This window comes from Chelon labrosus (assembly GCF_963514085.1).
Source record: "Chelon labrosus genome assembly, chromosome: 2".
NCBI lineage: Eukaryota > Metazoa > Chordata > Actinopteri > Mugiliformes > Mugilidae > Chelon > Chelon labrosus.
In genome coordinates this window covers 22,485,963-22,503,707 of record NC_140338.1, presented here as the reverse complement: position 1 = coordinate 22,503,707, position 17,745 = coordinate 22,485,963, and the positions used below count along the sequence as shown (strand labels likewise).

General features: G+C 41.4%; 1 protein-coding gene across 1 annotated transcript; it reads right to left on the bottom strand.

Annotated features, from left to right (window-relative positions):
- Positions 1-8,103: 8,103 nt before the first annotated feature.
- tmem132a (transmembrane protein 132A) lies at positions 8,104-15,490 on the bottom strand (the record flags this gene model as incomplete). Its single annotated transcript, XM_084570011.1, has 13 exons — positions 8,104-9,036; positions 9,878-10,069; positions 10,144-10,363; positions 10,734-10,936; positions 11,147-11,290; positions 11,376-11,571; positions 12,387-12,539; positions 12,636-12,893; positions 13,135-13,275; positions 13,537-13,721; positions 13,828-14,040; positions 14,126-14,352; positions 15,415-15,490. 13 exons carry the CDS (start codon positions 15,488-15,490, stop codon positions 8,104-8,106), a joined length of 3,141 nt encoding a protein of 1,046 aa, XP_084426137.1.
- Positions 15,491-17,745: the final 2,255 nt, after the last annotated feature.

Genomic DNA, 17,745 nt, shown 5'->3' with positions numbered 1-17,745 from the left:
GCCAGTCCCTGCCAAACCTACCACCACCACAGATATCCGGATCACCCACTGCATCTCACGGTCTGAGGCCTGAAGTGGCAGAGGGAAGAACAGGAAAGACGAGAGGTTTTACATTACACCATGCAGCACAACATATGGATCTAGTGAGCGCCTTGTCTTAATAATCTCCAACGCCAAAGGGACAGCACTGTTAGAGACCACTGTTTGGGACATTCCTTAGTGGTTGAAATAATGAAATAGGTCACTGTTTTTAGAGATCAAACATAACAAACAAGACTCAGTCTGACACTGTGGGCTTTCTTTACAATATGTGAAGCATGCTACTTTGTTACTGCCTCCAGCTTTTGTTGTGAGAGTACAGTATAGCTTCCTGACACGATCCCAAATACCATATGCACTGCCATGTTTACTATGTTCTGCATCTTAGCTTGGCACGCTAGCTTTACTTAAAAATGCTGAACATGTGATCGTTCAGGATGAAAAGTTACAGAATCAGCAAAGCCTGCTGCCTTAAGGTCTGCACAGTTTTGTGCATGTGAAGATATATCACTGAAAAGTCAGACGGTCACTACAGCCGTAGGGTAGATAATGAATGGGTTTAAAAATCAGCTTTGCGAGCCGACTGAGAGCGAACAGACAATTTGAATCAAGAAAGCCTGAAAATGAAATGATAGCACACGTACTTTTTTCCAGACAGTGCAGCATAATAGAACTTGAATGGTGTGGTCATCTGGAAATATTAAGAGGCTGAGAATACAAAGACACAAATCTTTTATTAGTCTCAATGCATATCACTATTAGACCACAAAACATCTTTCACCAAAACATTTTTGTCCACAAGATCCTTTTACTGTTCTGGAGATTTTAATCATATCAAATTTTCTTCATTTATTGTCTTCATAAAATTGAAAGGGTTTGATGTTAGGGTTCATCTGCTGATGAAGATCATGTGAAATTATTGAAAGCTCAAACACAGCTTTTAAATGGATCTTGTGGGGACATTGTTTTGTGAATAGTTTATAAGGCTAAGAATGATTTTTTAAGTTATCAAGGTGGTTATCATCTGGTGATGCTCTAAATGCGTCACCAGTTTAGATTTAGTTGCAAAAAACATTTAATTCCAATTAGGGCTCTAACGACCAATCAGTGTCATTGTTTGCATGAATATATTGATTTGTGTTCATACATTCATTGGGACTATTCACTTAAGATTTATTAATGAAATAATGAGTTGAATAAAGTTAAAGTTAGGATTTGAATAAAACTTTTGTGATGTGAATAGTATCATTAGTTAAAAGTCTGAAATGGTTTTTGATTCATAGACTTTACATTAAAATATGTCAGACAATATTTCAATAGCAGGTTGAAATATTAATGGTAGAAGTTAAGGTTAAAGTTATTATTTGGTGGCAAGCTAACCAAAGGATTAACAATTTCTTTCAATGTCTTGTCATATAACACCAGAGGTGGCAAAAGTATTCACAGTCTGTACTTAAGTAAAAGTACTGATTCAACTCCTTTATAGGGGTGGGCGATATATATCGTCTGCGATAATATCGTGATTGTTGTGTTAACGATGTGCAAATTCACATTATCGAGTATTTAAATTAGTCCGAAAAAAACACTCCAAAACACGCATTAAAACTCCAAGCATTCAGAGGTGCGTGCAGCAGAAGCCCTTGGCTGCAGCAGGGCGTCACGTGATTGCTGTAGTGGGCCTACACCTCATCATCTCTGACACAGGCATGGTTACCGCGGGGAATATGAGTGAGGTGAGTGGAGCGGCAGGGCGCACCGCTGTCTCCCGACTGCTTTTTGTCAGCTGAGCTGTTTGCATCCCGAGGCCCGGCCGTTATCACAGGCCTCTCCCGAGAACAATGTAAATTCCCTCCTTACAGCATGTCTGATAACACTTGAACTGTTCCGCATACTCTAGAAAATCCGTTGTCTCGACATTGATGTGGGCGAACATACAAACTGATCGCTCCATATTGTGTCAGCTAGCGCTAGCTTGGAAGCTAACGGGCGTTAGCTAGCGTCCAGCGTGCAGCCGCTACTTTAAAGTGAACGAGGTTATCCACGGTCATGACGGAAATGAAACTTCAAAATAAATGATAGACGTTGATTTTACTCTCTTTAATTGCTATAAGGTCTCATAAAAGTCATGTTTACTCAGAGGTCAATGTTCTTACACTAGTTCAATTGGTATTTTGTATTTTGTCTGAATTGTTTTTACTTGAATACTTACATGTTAAATAAAATAAATAAGAACTGTTTTCATTCAACATTGTGCCCATTATTATTATCAGTGATTAAGTAACTCAGACTTTTAAAAACACATTTTTAATGGATATCGTCTAATTATCGTTATCGTTAAAATCGCCAAAAATATCGAGATATTATTTTTTGTCCATATCGCCCACCCCTACTCCTTTACTCAAGTAAAAGTAAGAAAGTACAGGCTCTGAAATGTACTTAAGTAAAAAGTAAAAATTATTTTGCCATTAATGAAACAATTCATCCGTTGATAATTTTACAAAACGAAAAATGTTCAAACAGAATAATCTAGACTGAACTGACCAGATCGAGGTCCTGCATGAACATCTGGATCATTTTTAATAATAAATTGACGGTTATTGGGTTGTTGTTTTTTAAACAAGAGAGCTAGCTAGCGTTAGCTATATACTATCAAAACGATGTGTTCCCATAGCAATGCTAACTTTGTAAACTGGCTTCCAAAAAATCATCAAAAAGCTAATGATAGCAATTAGCAACAGAAACCACACCATGCTTGAGGTAAGTTCACCCAAAGCTGTATAACTCTCGAAATAATGATTTATGTCTTATTTTTAGTTATACTATTCTGTCCTGGCAGTTGTGTCCGTTACAAAGCACTGACAGATAGCTAACGAGAATAAAATGAAGAGCGTTCTTCCATGAAACTTTACTTGAACTAATTTCACTTCTTTGCTAGGTTACTATAGGTAGCAATACACAGAGTGGCTAGACATGTCATGCTAACACACAAGTATTCATACATTAAAACGAACATTTTGTTACTTATTATCTTTAGAAATGTTACGCTATAACAGTTATGTAACTCTTTCATAACTAGCAGTATCTCATTCATTGAACACTTACGGACGTATTTACTCCAAGGATCAAACGAGGAAACGGCTGTTGCACGCATCTCATCAAACTGACGAGTAACTGACCGGCAACGGCTCCGTTACAACGGAATACATGTTGATGTAGTACCACATTCTAGCACCAGGTGTCACCATAGCAACATAAACATGACAGAAAAATAACAATTACACAGGAGTCAGAACGCTATACAAATAAATAGATGTAATAACTTGGTTAAATTACAGCTGTAGATTTTGTCGAGTGTTGCAGAACTTTGTCAAGTTATCGTAAAATATCAATACTCTACAGCATTAACGAACCTGAATCAAATAACTGAACATTTAAACTTTTAAGTTATATTTTTATTATTTAATTCAGATTTTACACAACTTTAGTGGATTGGATGTTCCTTGAATGTGTTTATCGTTAATAAACAACGTTACGTGTGCTGGTTGCTGTTTAAAGTTCTTACTATAAATGACATTATGATCTGAAAAGGGTACATTTATATTTATTACAAGATGATTCTCTTTCAGTCACTGGTTCAAGTCATGGCTACCCTTGATGTCTCCTCCATGCCTATGTTAGCTGCTACACAGAGCAGGAACTGTAAGTATCATCTGGCTTGATACTTGACTGCTGATATTACAGTGTCTTAAAAGGACAAACAATTTTTATTTAAAGACTGTCAATATATGTAGTGGTATTATTTTTTCCATTTAACCCTTCAAATGTGACATAATAGTTTAGTTTTACTTATACTTTTTTTCCTTTCATAGATACAGTGTGGATAATTGGTGACGACGTGGGGCCTAGAGCTGCGACCACCATGGGAAGCAACCTCAGTCTGCCGGATGTCCTCATCTGTTGGTTTGGCTGGGGTGGACTGCAGTGGAAAGGCCTTCTTCCCTTTTTTTCTCTTTTGTTCTATAACAAATATTTTTAAATATTACATTAAAATCCTGGTTGTATTTGCACTCCTTTTGTCTTTCATGCTTACTGTAGATCTTTCACAAATGTCACTGTGTTCAACACACGAGATAGAATACAGAACTGTAGTTTATGTATGGTGTTGAATGCCTGTACATTGCTGCTGCAACAGAGAAATTTCCCAGTTTGGGATTAATTAAAAAAACTATCTATCTATCTATCTATCTATCTATCTAAAAGTAGCAATAGAAAACTAGAAGAACTACTAGAAAACACAGTGAACTGAAAGATTAGAGTTTTATTAAAAATACTTGTGTCCCCCCCACTTCTGAAATCAAAATTTCGTCCTTGGTTACGTCCCACCTCTGGAATGTAGTGGCCCAAGACATTACAACCTAAACCTTAATAATTTTAGTCAGGTCCGAATCTTCAAGATTGTGTAACCCTGTAGGCATTTTTGAGGAAAAGTTGTTATACCTCATTTTTAGAAAGTTCAATGTTTCCTGAATAAGGATCCACCGTATAACATTGAAATAAGGGTCCCATTTTCTTGTAGTTGTTATCGAAACGGTAGGTGCATTATTCACAGCCGAAACAGTACAGGTAGATAGGGTAAAATTTTTAAGTTATAGATATTACCATAAAACTTTTCCAGTTTTTCACTTACATAGAGATAAAAAAAAATTGTATTACAAGTTTTCTTAAATGTAATGTTTACATATGCAAATTAGGCATTATCTATTTAAATATGTGCTAATTTGCATAATCAAAATTTTTATATCTGAACTGAAATCCACAGACTCGAAGAGACAAAGTGTAGTGAAATTAACAGTTGTGCTTTGTATTGTGTATTTTATTTGCACACACACTCAATCAAGAGTGGAACACGTAAACGGCGTGGAAGAGGCTTGGTGGCAATCAGAAGACCAGTTGAGGGCAGAGATTTACCTCTTCCCACAAAATGGGAGAACTTTATCGCTCACGAGGACAACAAGGCAGACTTTGCTCGCTTTCTATCACAACAGCTGATTGTGAGAGCACCAGACACCAAGATTATAGTTGCTGCAGGTGGCTTCAGCGATGAAGAGAGGGTTGAAGCATCTAATACAACCCTAAACACTGACAGCTTGGAAGCTAAACATGAAGAAGCAGACACAAGAATTATCCTTCACTGCATCAGAAGCAAAGCATCAAACATTGTTGTCTCTGCAAGAGACACTGACATCTTGGTACTGCTGATTGCCCACTTCCACATGATGCCGTGCCAAAAGATCTGGATGAAGACAGGTACAACAAAGGAGAGAAAGTACATCCCAGTTCATGCTGTAGTGGAACAACTGCAGATGGAGCCACAGGTCCTCAAGCTACTTCCTAGTTTCCATGCTCTCACTGGGAGTGACTCAACTTCATACATTGCAGGACATTCAAAGAAGACATGCTGGGAAGTTTTCAATGAGTATTCCCATCTACTAACGGGGCTTGGCGAAGGTCCTGAACTGAGTGACCACACCATTCAGAATGCAGAACAGTTTTTCTGCAAACTCTATGGTGTAAAGGATGCTGATAACATCAATGAAGTTCGAGCAAGCATGTTTGTCAAGGGCATGACAATAGAAAGATTGCCCCCAACCAGAGACGCTCTCTACTTCCACATTCAGCGCTCTCACTTCCAGGCTTTGGTCTGGCGGCAGGCCCACTTGCAGCAGCCAGTTCTGCCACCCCCTCAAACCATGGGATGGAAGACAGAAGGGAATTCCCTTATTCCTCAACTCATGTCACTACCCCCAGTTCCAGATGCATGTGAGGAGTTAATCACCTGTGCCTGCACCACTGGGTGCAAGACAGCCCGGTGCGGCTGCAAGCCTAATCCATGCACTGCATCTTGCAAATGCAGAAAGTCCAATGATACTTGTATGAACAAATAACTTTTGGAATACTGTATCTCTGATCACACTATTGTTGCTTGATTTTGTTGAAATTTCAAGTTCCAGCAGCCATTTAAACATTAAAAACTGTCCCTTTCATGTTAATTTTGTTTTTTTCATCATTTACATGTTTAAATATTCTGAGAATGTACAGTTTAGTTCTATTGTTTAATGTTTAAACTGCAATAACTGCATTAAAAAACGTTTTTTTTGGCAGCCATTTTGTTTTTATTGTTTATGCCAAAACGGTGATGTTTACAACTTGTTATACGGCAGAAATGGATTCAGCGCCTAAAAATCATATAGAAACAACACTTTAAGTACTTTTCCTCAAAAATGCCTACTGCATCTTATCCAGGGCTATTTATCTATTTTGGGACTCGACTATTTTTCTTTGTGTGAGCAGAGATATGAGTCTGCAGACCCTATCTCCGCATGTGCTTTTTAGTGGAGCTTTACTTAGCCACTCTGATCTCCTATGACTGAGGTTATCTGGTTGGCAAGGATTTGCAGTCTGTCATGTGCTTTAGCTGGGATGTGAATACCCACCTGAATGAAGGAGGAAATCTCATTTGATGAATAAAACGGCTTGCAGTTTATGAAAAATCTCTCCAAGTTACATAACATTTTCGAGATACTTGGTGGACATACCTGTCTAAAGCTCTGACACGAGTTGACCAGAGACAAGCATTATGTATTCATGTCCACCAACTGACCCAGGATCTCTCTCACAGCCACAGCAGATGAGGGGAGTGCACCTTTTTTGTCATCATCTTTTCACAAAGAACATGCTTCAGCTCTGCTTTCGGGCATTTAAGCTGTTTGAGTGCCGTAAAAAAGAGCCACAACAAGCTTTTTACAGTATGCTGTTTCAGGATGGTACAGAATGCAGACAGTGAGACCCCAGTTGGTTATCACACAACGTAATAATAATAATAATCCATCTTCCAAAGAGCCACAGAGACACATTGCTGAGATTTAACCATTGAGGTATTTATTCACAACATTATTTACAAATCTATAAGGAGTTGGAACTTCAACATGGGCAAAATAACACAGAGAAATCTATCTAAAGAAACATTATCAAGATAATCCAATCAAAATACACAAACCAAAGTATAATTTCTCTCTGCCTAACATAAACATTAGAAAAAAAGGGTCAAATCCCTACAAAAGCCTAAAGATCCTCAAAGCCGTGTGCATGTTAAAATGCTTTACGTATAAGCTCTCCTAACTAGTGATGGCACTATCTTGACTTTTCATAATCACTGGACAGGAGGCTGTCACCCAGAAACCAGCAGTCAGCGTCTCGTGTTCGCACATTTCAGTTACTGTACACACATACACTGACACATGTGGCAATCATTCACACATTAAAAAAAAAAACACACTAAAAGGAAATAATGTCCACAGACATTTGACATTTTGATTATGACTTGTGGGTCGACCATCTGCTAACTATACCTGATGTCAAAGTACACTGATCAGGCATAACATTATGACCACCTTCCTAATATTGTGTAGGTCTCCCTTGTTGCCTCCAAAACAGTTGTGACTCATCAGAGAATGGACATGGGCCTTCTGAGGGTGTCCTGTGGTGTCTGGGAACAGGATGCTGTTAGTGGGGGGCTTTGGGTCCTATGGGTTGAGGGGAGGGGCCTCTGTGGATCATCCCACAGATACTTGATAAGTTTGGGATCTAGTGAATTTGGAGACCAGGTCAACACGTGACTTGATGTCTCTATATACATAGTGTCGATAAGGTACTGCGTGGGAAAATGGGTTTATGACTAAAACAAAAAAATCCCCCAAACTCTTATATTTCATTCGGATATTCTTTTCTCCTGTTCTTGTGTGGTGTGATTTTCTACAGGGTTGGAACTCTGACCTGCAGTTCGCTGAAAAAGGCTTTGCTGAATCCACCACTCATACTTAAAGGAATCATATAAAATTCTTTGTTCCCAACAATATACCATAGTTTCAGTTTATTACCTTCTGATCCAATGCCAGAAAGAGTAGAGAACATATATCAATACGACTGCTCTGTCAGGTAGAATTTGATGAGCTTAACTTACTGGATTCAAATGCAGCTTTGTGGGTTTTTTGTGCTTAACAAAATTTAGCAAATGATCTCTTGCTCTTTATAACCTGCACTGTTCTCCTCCTGCTTCATCGTTAGCTCGTCTTTAGTTGTGTTCATCTCCTCTTGTTTCCCGTCCTCTACCTCGTTCCTTTCTATCTCTTCCTCTTTCACTATACCTCCTTCCAGCTCTCCTTCTCTCTTCTCCACTGTTCTTGTCCTCCTCCTGTCTTGCAGGGCACAGGGGAGACAGTTTGCCAGAAAGAGGACAACAGAGAGACAGAGCAGAGAGAGTACAGCGCCCATGCCGATCTCCAAATCGTGATCTCCCCACCCGCCCTTTTCCTCCTCCCTCAGTCCTTTTTTCTCATTGCTTGGGGAGAAGTACACAGTGCCCTCCTCCAGGCTTGGCATCAGCACAGCTCTTTCCAGAGTGTTCCTACTGACCATCCCTCCATTGCCCTCGTTCCACTTTCCGTTTGGCATCCTGATCTTCTCATAGTAGTCGCTCGCATTCCTACTTTCATCCTTGTTTGATGTGTACATAACACTGTCTGAATCAACCAACATGTCTGAAATATCAAACTCAAACTCCTCGCCCTCCTCATCCTTCTTCCCTATTGGGTGCAGGAAGCCCAAGCCCAGGTCTAGGTTCACTCTTATCCACCCAGATCCCCTTGCCAGCCTCGTGGTGCTTCTTCCACCTTTGGAGTCAGTCCACTCGCTGTCACCCTCTCTGATAGAGTTGGACGTGATGAGCTGGTCAGCACAGGTAGAAACCAGAAGTTCTGCTTGCAGTAAAGGCCCGCCTCCATCGCCCTGGGCAAAGATGCGCTGGCTGGGGCTCGGTGTCACCACAACAACGCTCTCAGCCAATGAGGAGAGATGCAGGGAAAAGGGCAGGTCATCGAAGGAGGAGAGGAGCGAGGCGGTGTCATCACTGAACTGGAGCCAGACGCTGATGGACGCCTCCTGCAGAGACATGATGGAAAGTTTATTAGGTCCTTAATTAACCTCAACGTCAGAGAAAACCAGACCTTTATCATTTCCGCTTGTGATCTTATTTTAGTCAGAAGCCTGCTTGTTTGGCTCAACTCAACAATTCATATACAACTAATGTCATGTTATACTCACTAGTGAAAAAAAAAAAAAAAAAAACATAAAAACAATACTGTTGTGAATTCTATTCAGACAGTGTGAAACGCTGTTGGGGGAGCATAAACCTGGCGTCATGGGAGCATGCTTTCATCTAAAATAATACTTCCAGTAGCAATATGAAAGCTAAGATACACTATATGTACAAAAGTGTTTGGCCACACCTGCTAATTCTTTAATTCAGGCCTTTCAATCAGACCCATTGCCACGTACCAAGTTCAAGCACCTAGCCATGCAGCCTCCATTTGCAAACATTTGTAATACCAAATGGATTGTTTTTGAACCAAAATGAACCAGCACAGTAATCACTGAGCACATGCTTGCAGTTAATGCACAAAATGTGTTTTGTAGCAGAATGCAGATGGACAGATGAGGCATCGCTGATATTTTCAGCTGCAGCTGTTCTGACTCTGGACAAACCAAGAACTTTTATTAAATCCAGCTGCTTTTTGAAGCCAAGGTACATATTTTCTGCGGCTGTTCGCCCATTTGTTGAGCAGATGCCATGACTATTGCATAAATTAGCAAATACATATATAAACTGAGAGTGGTAGAGGTTTGGGGATCACAGTCTGGGGATCAGAAATATCTGTCCAGTAATTCAAGAGGCATTTCACATAAATCCCTACACTATGTGAATAAATAGCAGCTCTCTCACCTGGTGATGATTGTACAGGATGTTGTAAGCCGTCACTGTTGTTGTGATAATGGAGGAGTGGGCGGGGCTGGTCATGACTGACATGCCAAGGCCACTGACCACCTGCACAGACAGGTCACCTGGAGTAACGGCATCAGAGGTCACAGTGACATCACATCTGCCCAGGACACCATCCCACTGCTCAGAGATGACCTGAGAAAGAGAGAGGCAGTGTGACGACGGTCAGAAAGTGACGATGTCAAAGTAAACAGATATCTGTCACCTACATGCAGGGAAGTTTTTCCTGGTCGTAAACCAATCAAGATGTTCTGGGGGCCAAGGGATGCCACTTGGGGATCCTCCACTCTCAGCCAGTTACTGACGAGATCTGTCACATCCATGAACCAATCTAAAGAGCCCAGCAGGTGTGTGGTTCTACCGTGGGTGTCCTGAGCTGTGAACTGAGTTAGAACATGGACTGAGGAGCGCTGATAGACCGGCACACACCTGTGGACACACAAGAAAAACAAAAAACCTCATAGATTAAATGTTTGGGTGCTGAAGGTCATTGTCTTGTTTGAAAAGCTTTTCCCTCATAATTCTTGCAGACTAAATCAGATTGTCCTCCAAGATTTCCCTTTATGTTGCTGTATTAATTTTACCCTCAGCCTTTACAAGCCATCCCCAGCCTGTTGGCAAGAAGCATCTCCACAGCATGATGCTGCCACCGCAATGCTTCATGGTGGGGACGGTGAGTTTGTGGTCATGTGCAGTGTTTGGTGTCCGCCAAACATATATTTTGTTATGCAGAGAAACAAATGAGAGCGTATGGAGAAGTCAACTGAAGCTATATGAAGACACTGATTCTGTCTCATACCCTTCCTCTGTGAATAGGTTCCAGCCATCGATAGCATTGAGAACGGGATCTTCCAAAGACACTCGCAGGGGCATAGTTGGAGCCCATACCTCCAGACACACAGACCCTCTGAATCTTCCCAATGAGAACTCCACCACTGCACAGGTGTTGCCCAACCTGGATTCACTGCCATCAACAAACAGGGCGGAGCAATCACTGGAGACCTGTGTGGAGGAGATACAGATGCAGTGCCAATGAAATTGGTTTACTTTAATTGTGACTGTGTAGAGATGTCCTCTTCAAATTTGTTTCCAGCAGTAAATATTTTCAGTGAAAGGCCAGTCAAGATGACAATATGTGTCATAATAGTGTACCTGGATTTTTGTGAAATGTCAGTCAAATCTTAATAATGTGTGTTGTCAACTGTGCTGCACCTTCACAGTGTTCTCGCTGGCAGAGTGACAAGTGACTGCAGACGTAACATCTGACACCATCTCATCGTTGCTCACGGCCAGCACAATGACAGGAAGTGACACCGGCTGGTTGGTTAGTATGGCTGTGTTGATAATTGTGTTACTCTGAGGACAAAAGATCAGAAGGAAGGCAATCAAAATAACTGGATGGCATTAAGCAAATCTTTAAAAACTTAAGATAACGAAATACCTCTGTGATGGGTACAATGCCAAAGATATGTCGATCAGCGAATGAGAAGACTGTCGGAGCTGTCCCATGTGATGATAGGGGGTTACCACGCCCGGAGTACTCCACCCACCACTTAGCAGTCACTGTCATGGCAACGCCAAAGCTCTGCCTCAGGCCGTCGACTGACAGACATACCACCTGCTGGAGGATAGTTGGACTGCAGGCCGACAGACATCAGCAACTGAGCTGCTAGTACAACAGATCTCACTCCCCTTACCCAAAGTGTTCTCAGATTCAGACAAATCACGCCTATCGTATTTCTTCTAACTGTTGGGCTGTTAGAGCAGCCATCAGCTTTGTCATAGTGGCACCCCTTTCCTTTCTTTCTAGCGGTGGTCAGATCTTTTGGCTATTAATTTGGAAAGTTATCCTGTGCATTACGGGTACGTCATGAACGAGTATCAAAGACAAGTAAGCCATTCCTGAGAAAGTCTATTGATATTTGAACTCAGCAAACAGACCCCAGCGTTCTGTGCTTCTTCGGAAACTAGATCACCGTAATTTATGGACACAGAGAATGAACAAAGACACAGCAGGTTATGTAGTGTGTTAGCAAACTGTTGTTATGGTTGCTGCTGCAAAGTAAACCTTCCAGGGTATAAGCTGGTTTCGTCAAGTCAACACACCAACTACAGACCTCAACACTCCCAACCCATGCAATGACAACATATCTTACTTCTGTGAATTCAACTCTCTGTGGTCTCTCCACTGTAAGAAAGCCTTACAAGTGTAAAGTGGCTCCAAGCTCTTGCCTGATTATGACCCTTCTCACCTTTCACCTATTGTGTTGTTTCAAAGGCAAATTTCCCACTCAGCCCCCCTTTTCCTCCACCTCAAAATCCTCCTGGCATGATAAAAGGGTTGAAATATAATCGAAATAGGTCGAGGAACTCACTCTATTTGCCTGCTTGTGTTTACCACTTCAACTTCATAAACACATAGAACTGAGGTGGAATCACCTTAAAAACCTACTTTTGAAATTTCTTTAATGGGCTGTGTTTGTGGCAGAAGATGGACACCACATCGTGTTTGGAGCCTTGACTTCTCTCCAAGGTGACTGCCCACAGGTCAGATGTCCAAGTCCTCTGGACCACCATGGACACCAAACCCTTCTTCACCTTTAGCCTGAGGACACACACACATGATAATACAAGTGTTTGTTGGCGCTCAGTGATACAAGACGCACAAACAACGGTTGCACTGATGTCGTTCTGTAATTACCTGATGACAACAAACTGCCCACTGAAATTGGCTCTCAAATTCACAGACACTTTTAGTGGCTGGCCTATCAGCACCGGTCCCTTGTGATAGCGAATCACAACATGGGAATCCACACTAAGCTCCTCTTCAAGTTCACTCGAACAGGCGTCATCTGTCCTGCTCTCATCTCTTCCCTTGTCCTCCTGCCGCTCCTTTAGTGTCACTGCTTTAATATGGAAGAGCTGCCTCTGGGACTCAGCTGCTCTGCCCTCAACACATCTGAAAGGAGGAACAGTGAGAGTCCTCTTTACACTTGGTATGAACATGTGATCTGGATACTGACAACCGATCAGGGTGTGGCCACCTTCAAATATAGTTCAGATGATTTGTTTGCATTGTGTTCCTGGTTTCCAGATAATTTCCACTCTGTATACATTTTGCATCGCACACATATAGAAATGTAAATACCACATGTAAGTGAGAAGGACGTCTTTGTACATGTTACCCTTCTGCTACATACCCTGGTGGTGTCGGCTTTAGGTGATCCACTGCATCGAAGGATGAGTAATAAAGTTGTATCTGGTTTTTCATAGGGCCCCGTTGGTATATGGGAGCCCGTAGAGCATCCTTTGGAGCATCTCCATCAGCACCTGGACGGTATCTGAAGAAGGCATTAATCCATCCGTAAATCAGGGAACTACAACTCTTCTGAAATGCATCTGTTGGTCTTTTCAAGGCAACTTGCTCCAGGAGGATGAGGAGAAGGAGAAAGAGGAGGAGGAGGAGGAGGAAGAGGAGGGCTGATATGATATGAAGAGTGGAAACAATAGAGGCTACCACCATTTTGGCAGACATCACATTGTGATGATTCATCTCTTTTGACTTCAACTAAAAGAATAAATGCTCAACTTCATCCCCTCACCTCAGAGAGAGAGAAGATCTACGCTGACGGTTGACGAAGTAGCCATTATGATGCCGGCCCCGGTGTTGCTTCTGTGCCCGTCGGCTGAGGTGAACGTTCAGATCCAGATGTGACTGGTTGGCGTGTTGGTCCTCAAACCAGTCACTGGGCAGCGTCAAAGTAACCACACACAATCCTAAAGGAGGCTGGGAAACATGACAATGTTGAACTGATAAAAAGAAGCAGAGGGAAACAGTGAAACAAATGAGTGGGTGAAAGACAGAGAGAAAACACAGAGAACGGCATCCTTACCTGTGTGATACAGGAGGCCTTGTGCTCCTTTGTATCCTTGAAAGCATGCAGGGTGATGCAGGTCCCTTCGGTATTGACGATGCCTCGCTTGTGGAAGAGGGCTCTTACCCTGAACGTCTCCTGCCCTTGCTCATCCCTCTCTCTCGCCACATTGTCTGAGAGGACGGATGCGGACAGAGGGGGAGGTAAAGGAAGGACAGACTCTGATACGAGCTGTGGAAAGAGACAGAAAGGTATGAAAGAGTTTGCGCCACCTTCAGTCGCCTCTCTCACAGATCATCTGTCCTTTTCCACTTACCTGCGTTACTGAGTGAGAGCCAAACGAAGCCTGAAGCCTCGGTCTGGAGGACTGATCAGACGGGGATACCGTGAAAAGACTCTGGGAGTAGGAGAAGGGGCTGGAGTTGGAGAAAAGAGTGCCCAGATCTGCCTGGGACAGAGGGAAGATCTGCCAGGGAGGAGGAACGATTGACATTTGGACTGGAAGGGAGAGAGAGGGTGGAGACTGCAGGAGGGACGAAGGGACTGAAGGAAATAATTGAAGGGAGAGGAAGCAGATGTGAAGTAGTATTGACTGACACAAGTTAGAAGGTCATGGAAACATAAACTTTGCTCCCCAAAAACGACCCTGTAGTTTTAAAGACATATTGTAATCCGGAAAATTTTTAATATATTGCATACTAAGATCCCTTCCTGTCCTACAACAATCATTAATCCACAAAACCTAAAATATTCCAGGTGAGAAGCCAGTTTAATATCAAAACTGTCGTATCTTATATATCATACATATCCAGTTGAATTGTCTTTTATTGTACTGCATCTAAGTCTGTATTCTGTGATAGTCAAGAACCACATAGGACCAGTTTTACCAGGAATTTTCAAGACAAAAAAAGTAAGACACTGAACCCGAAGTTGCTCCAAGTGCTTGGCACTGGTGTGAGAATGTGTGAGTTGTTCTGAATTAGTGGCATTGTGACTGTAAAGTGTTTTATGTAGCAATAGGTAGAAATTACCTATTGCTAGAAATTAAAATGTGTCATTTTCACACTTTGCAAATTCAGATTGGACCCTTTGGCGGACCTATTTTGGTCCACAGGCCATATGTTTGATACCTCTTTGATGTGAATGGTTTCTCAAATTATAACTTTTCTTCATTGGATCCCTGTAAAATCTAGCATGTAGATTAAAACCATTTTGCTTACTTTCAAGGCCCCCAATGGTTAAGCTCCATGTTATCTAACCTCACAGCACAATTATTAACACACCTGTGCTACCACCTGTGTTTCCTGGAATTTTCAAAAACAGAATGAGAGGGTCTTCAGTCATCTACTACAAAGATCACGCTTTTTTATGTTTTCGGAACTGTTGTTTGGGAGTAGCATTTTTCTTTTAGAAGACCTCATTTATTCCGTGCCATGAATATGGAGTTTGATGACCAAAAGAATTACCTGTATCTTTCATGTTTTGCGACAAAGAGACCATATGTACTGTCACACATGCGCCCAATGTCTACTCACGCATGTATAGAAAGGTGTGTTATACAAACCACTAATGTTCTACAGCCAAAGATCTGAATCACTGACTCACCAGCTATGGAAAGCCAAAAAAACAGGAGCTCTCCTCTTCTGAGCCGCCATGCAGAGGACAAGCTGACACCTGCCATCGCTACAGACCTCCTGCAACACAGTTATGCAGAACTATTCCGTAAAAGATACCTTCATCAGTTGCTAAGTTCTGGAGAGTGGAGTGGACTCAGGGTTGCAAAGAAGTAACCAGTACATAGTAATTAGTTGAAAAGAAGTTGGCTAACAATGTGTAACACAGAATTGGGTGATACAATTTATGTGTCAGCAGTAAGAACATCGAGTCAGTACACGGAAAGGAGAAGCAACAGCTAGCAGCCTGGTGCAGAGCCAACAACCTGTCTCTGACTGTTGAGAAGACAACAGAGAATCTTGTTGACTTCAGCCTGCCCACAGTTTTATTTCCCTTGTGTTTTCCCATCTGTGTGATTGTTTGCTCCCTCCTCTTTGGCTTCCTCTGTGTCTCGTTACCCCATCAGTCCCTTTCTATAGAGATGACTTAGTTCTGTGTTGTCCTGCCTTGGTTGTGTGTAGAGGTTATGTAGAACCACAGTCCTTGAAGACTCTAATTCCATTTTACTTCATACTGCAAATGCTGTATCTGGTTAAATGAAAATAAAAAACCTTCTGTCCTCTGAGTGGCTATTCCTCTGATTGGCTATAACAAGAAACATTCAATGGCGTTAAAAGGAGAACCACAACTCTGTAGCCCAATAAATCCCTGTAAATCAGCGACAAACATAACAATGATTTAATCTGCATTATATGTTCTTTTGGTGCAAATGGAGTATATTAAATTATATAATATATTAAATACTATAGTAAACCATAGCTTGTGTGGTGTCATCAGTAAGTGGATGTACTGATACCTCACATGTGGCTGCATTAGAGTCGAATGTCTTGCTATTTATAGCCCAGTTATAAGGTTTTCTTGAGTTGCCAGCCATTTGATGAATTTGGTGTTTCTTTGTGCACCGAAATTCAAGCCGGCAGCCTTCACCACATCTGTTCAGCTTAACCAGCCACGCTCCATTTTGCATATGATTGGCGAAAAGCCTGACTCTGTCTTGGCAACAACCACCAGAACCCATCTCCAGCCACCCACCTTCCATAAAATTCAATGAAACTGATTCCAAATCACCAATATCCTTCTTAGTTTGGCTTTCAGGTTCTCAAGAAAAAAAGCTTAACATAACAAACATAACAACAAATGTTGTGTCCTTCTCCCAGTAGCATGTTGACTCATTTTTGAAAAAGGCCAGAACACTTTGTTTGATTCTGCAAACATTTTCTTACACAGTATAAAACGTGCATTCAAATATATTGCGACACAAAGTCAGCACCTTCTGTGAAAATACACACAATAAAATATATTAAAATATGTGTGAATGTTCCCATTTGGCAGTGTGAGTAAGCTGTGTGATATTATACAGTTCAACACGACACACACACACACACACACACCTCTTGTCGTCTTACTCACCAATGTCTGTCTGTTTCAGGTCCAGATTCCATCTTTTCCTGGATGCATTTTAAAATAGTTCATATCCATATTAGTGATTCAAACAACTATTTAAAAATAGTCTTTTTTTCAATCTTGTCTGTGCTGGTTTGCTTCTGCTTTAAATCTCTATATACGCTTACTCTCTTTTCCCTCCCTCTCCGTGCCAGATTCGCACAGTAAGGATTTATTTATTCAAAATAGGACATAATCCCCCCGTGTCCCTCCTCCCTTCTATTCTTTGTGAAATAATTATTTTTTCTTCCTACTCTTGCACTTTCTCACCCCTGCCTTTTCTTATATACTGTATCTGTCGTCTTATACATCTGTCTGTTTTTTAGATTACACTGTAACAGCAAATGAGGTTTAATATTTAAGGTCACAGAAGTCTGGGAGAAACAAAACATACTACTGTCATTTTCATGAAGAAACCAGGCAATAATTAAACCTTTTCCATCATTTTGTGAGTAACCGTCTGACTATTGACAGTAGAGTCCACAAGACCACAAGAAGATGGTATTCCTCACCAGATGTGACCACTGTCAGTACACCCACATGCATTTGGGCTCTGCAACATCTGGAGCCTGTTTCTGTGAAGATCATCTTCATGGAAAGTGGGAAGCAAGATGGAGAATGTTATTGTCATTGAAAAAAGTCTCTGTAGATTGAAACTGATGTCTTGCTGTCTTGCTTTCAAGAAGAAGTGCTGTTGAAGTTCCTGGGCCTTGTTGTGACCTGTCCAAACTGTCCCTAGTCATGGGGTGTATAGCTATAGGAGCAGCTTGTTTTCCAATGGAAAGTAGTCCAACAAAAGATACTCCAGAATAATCCACA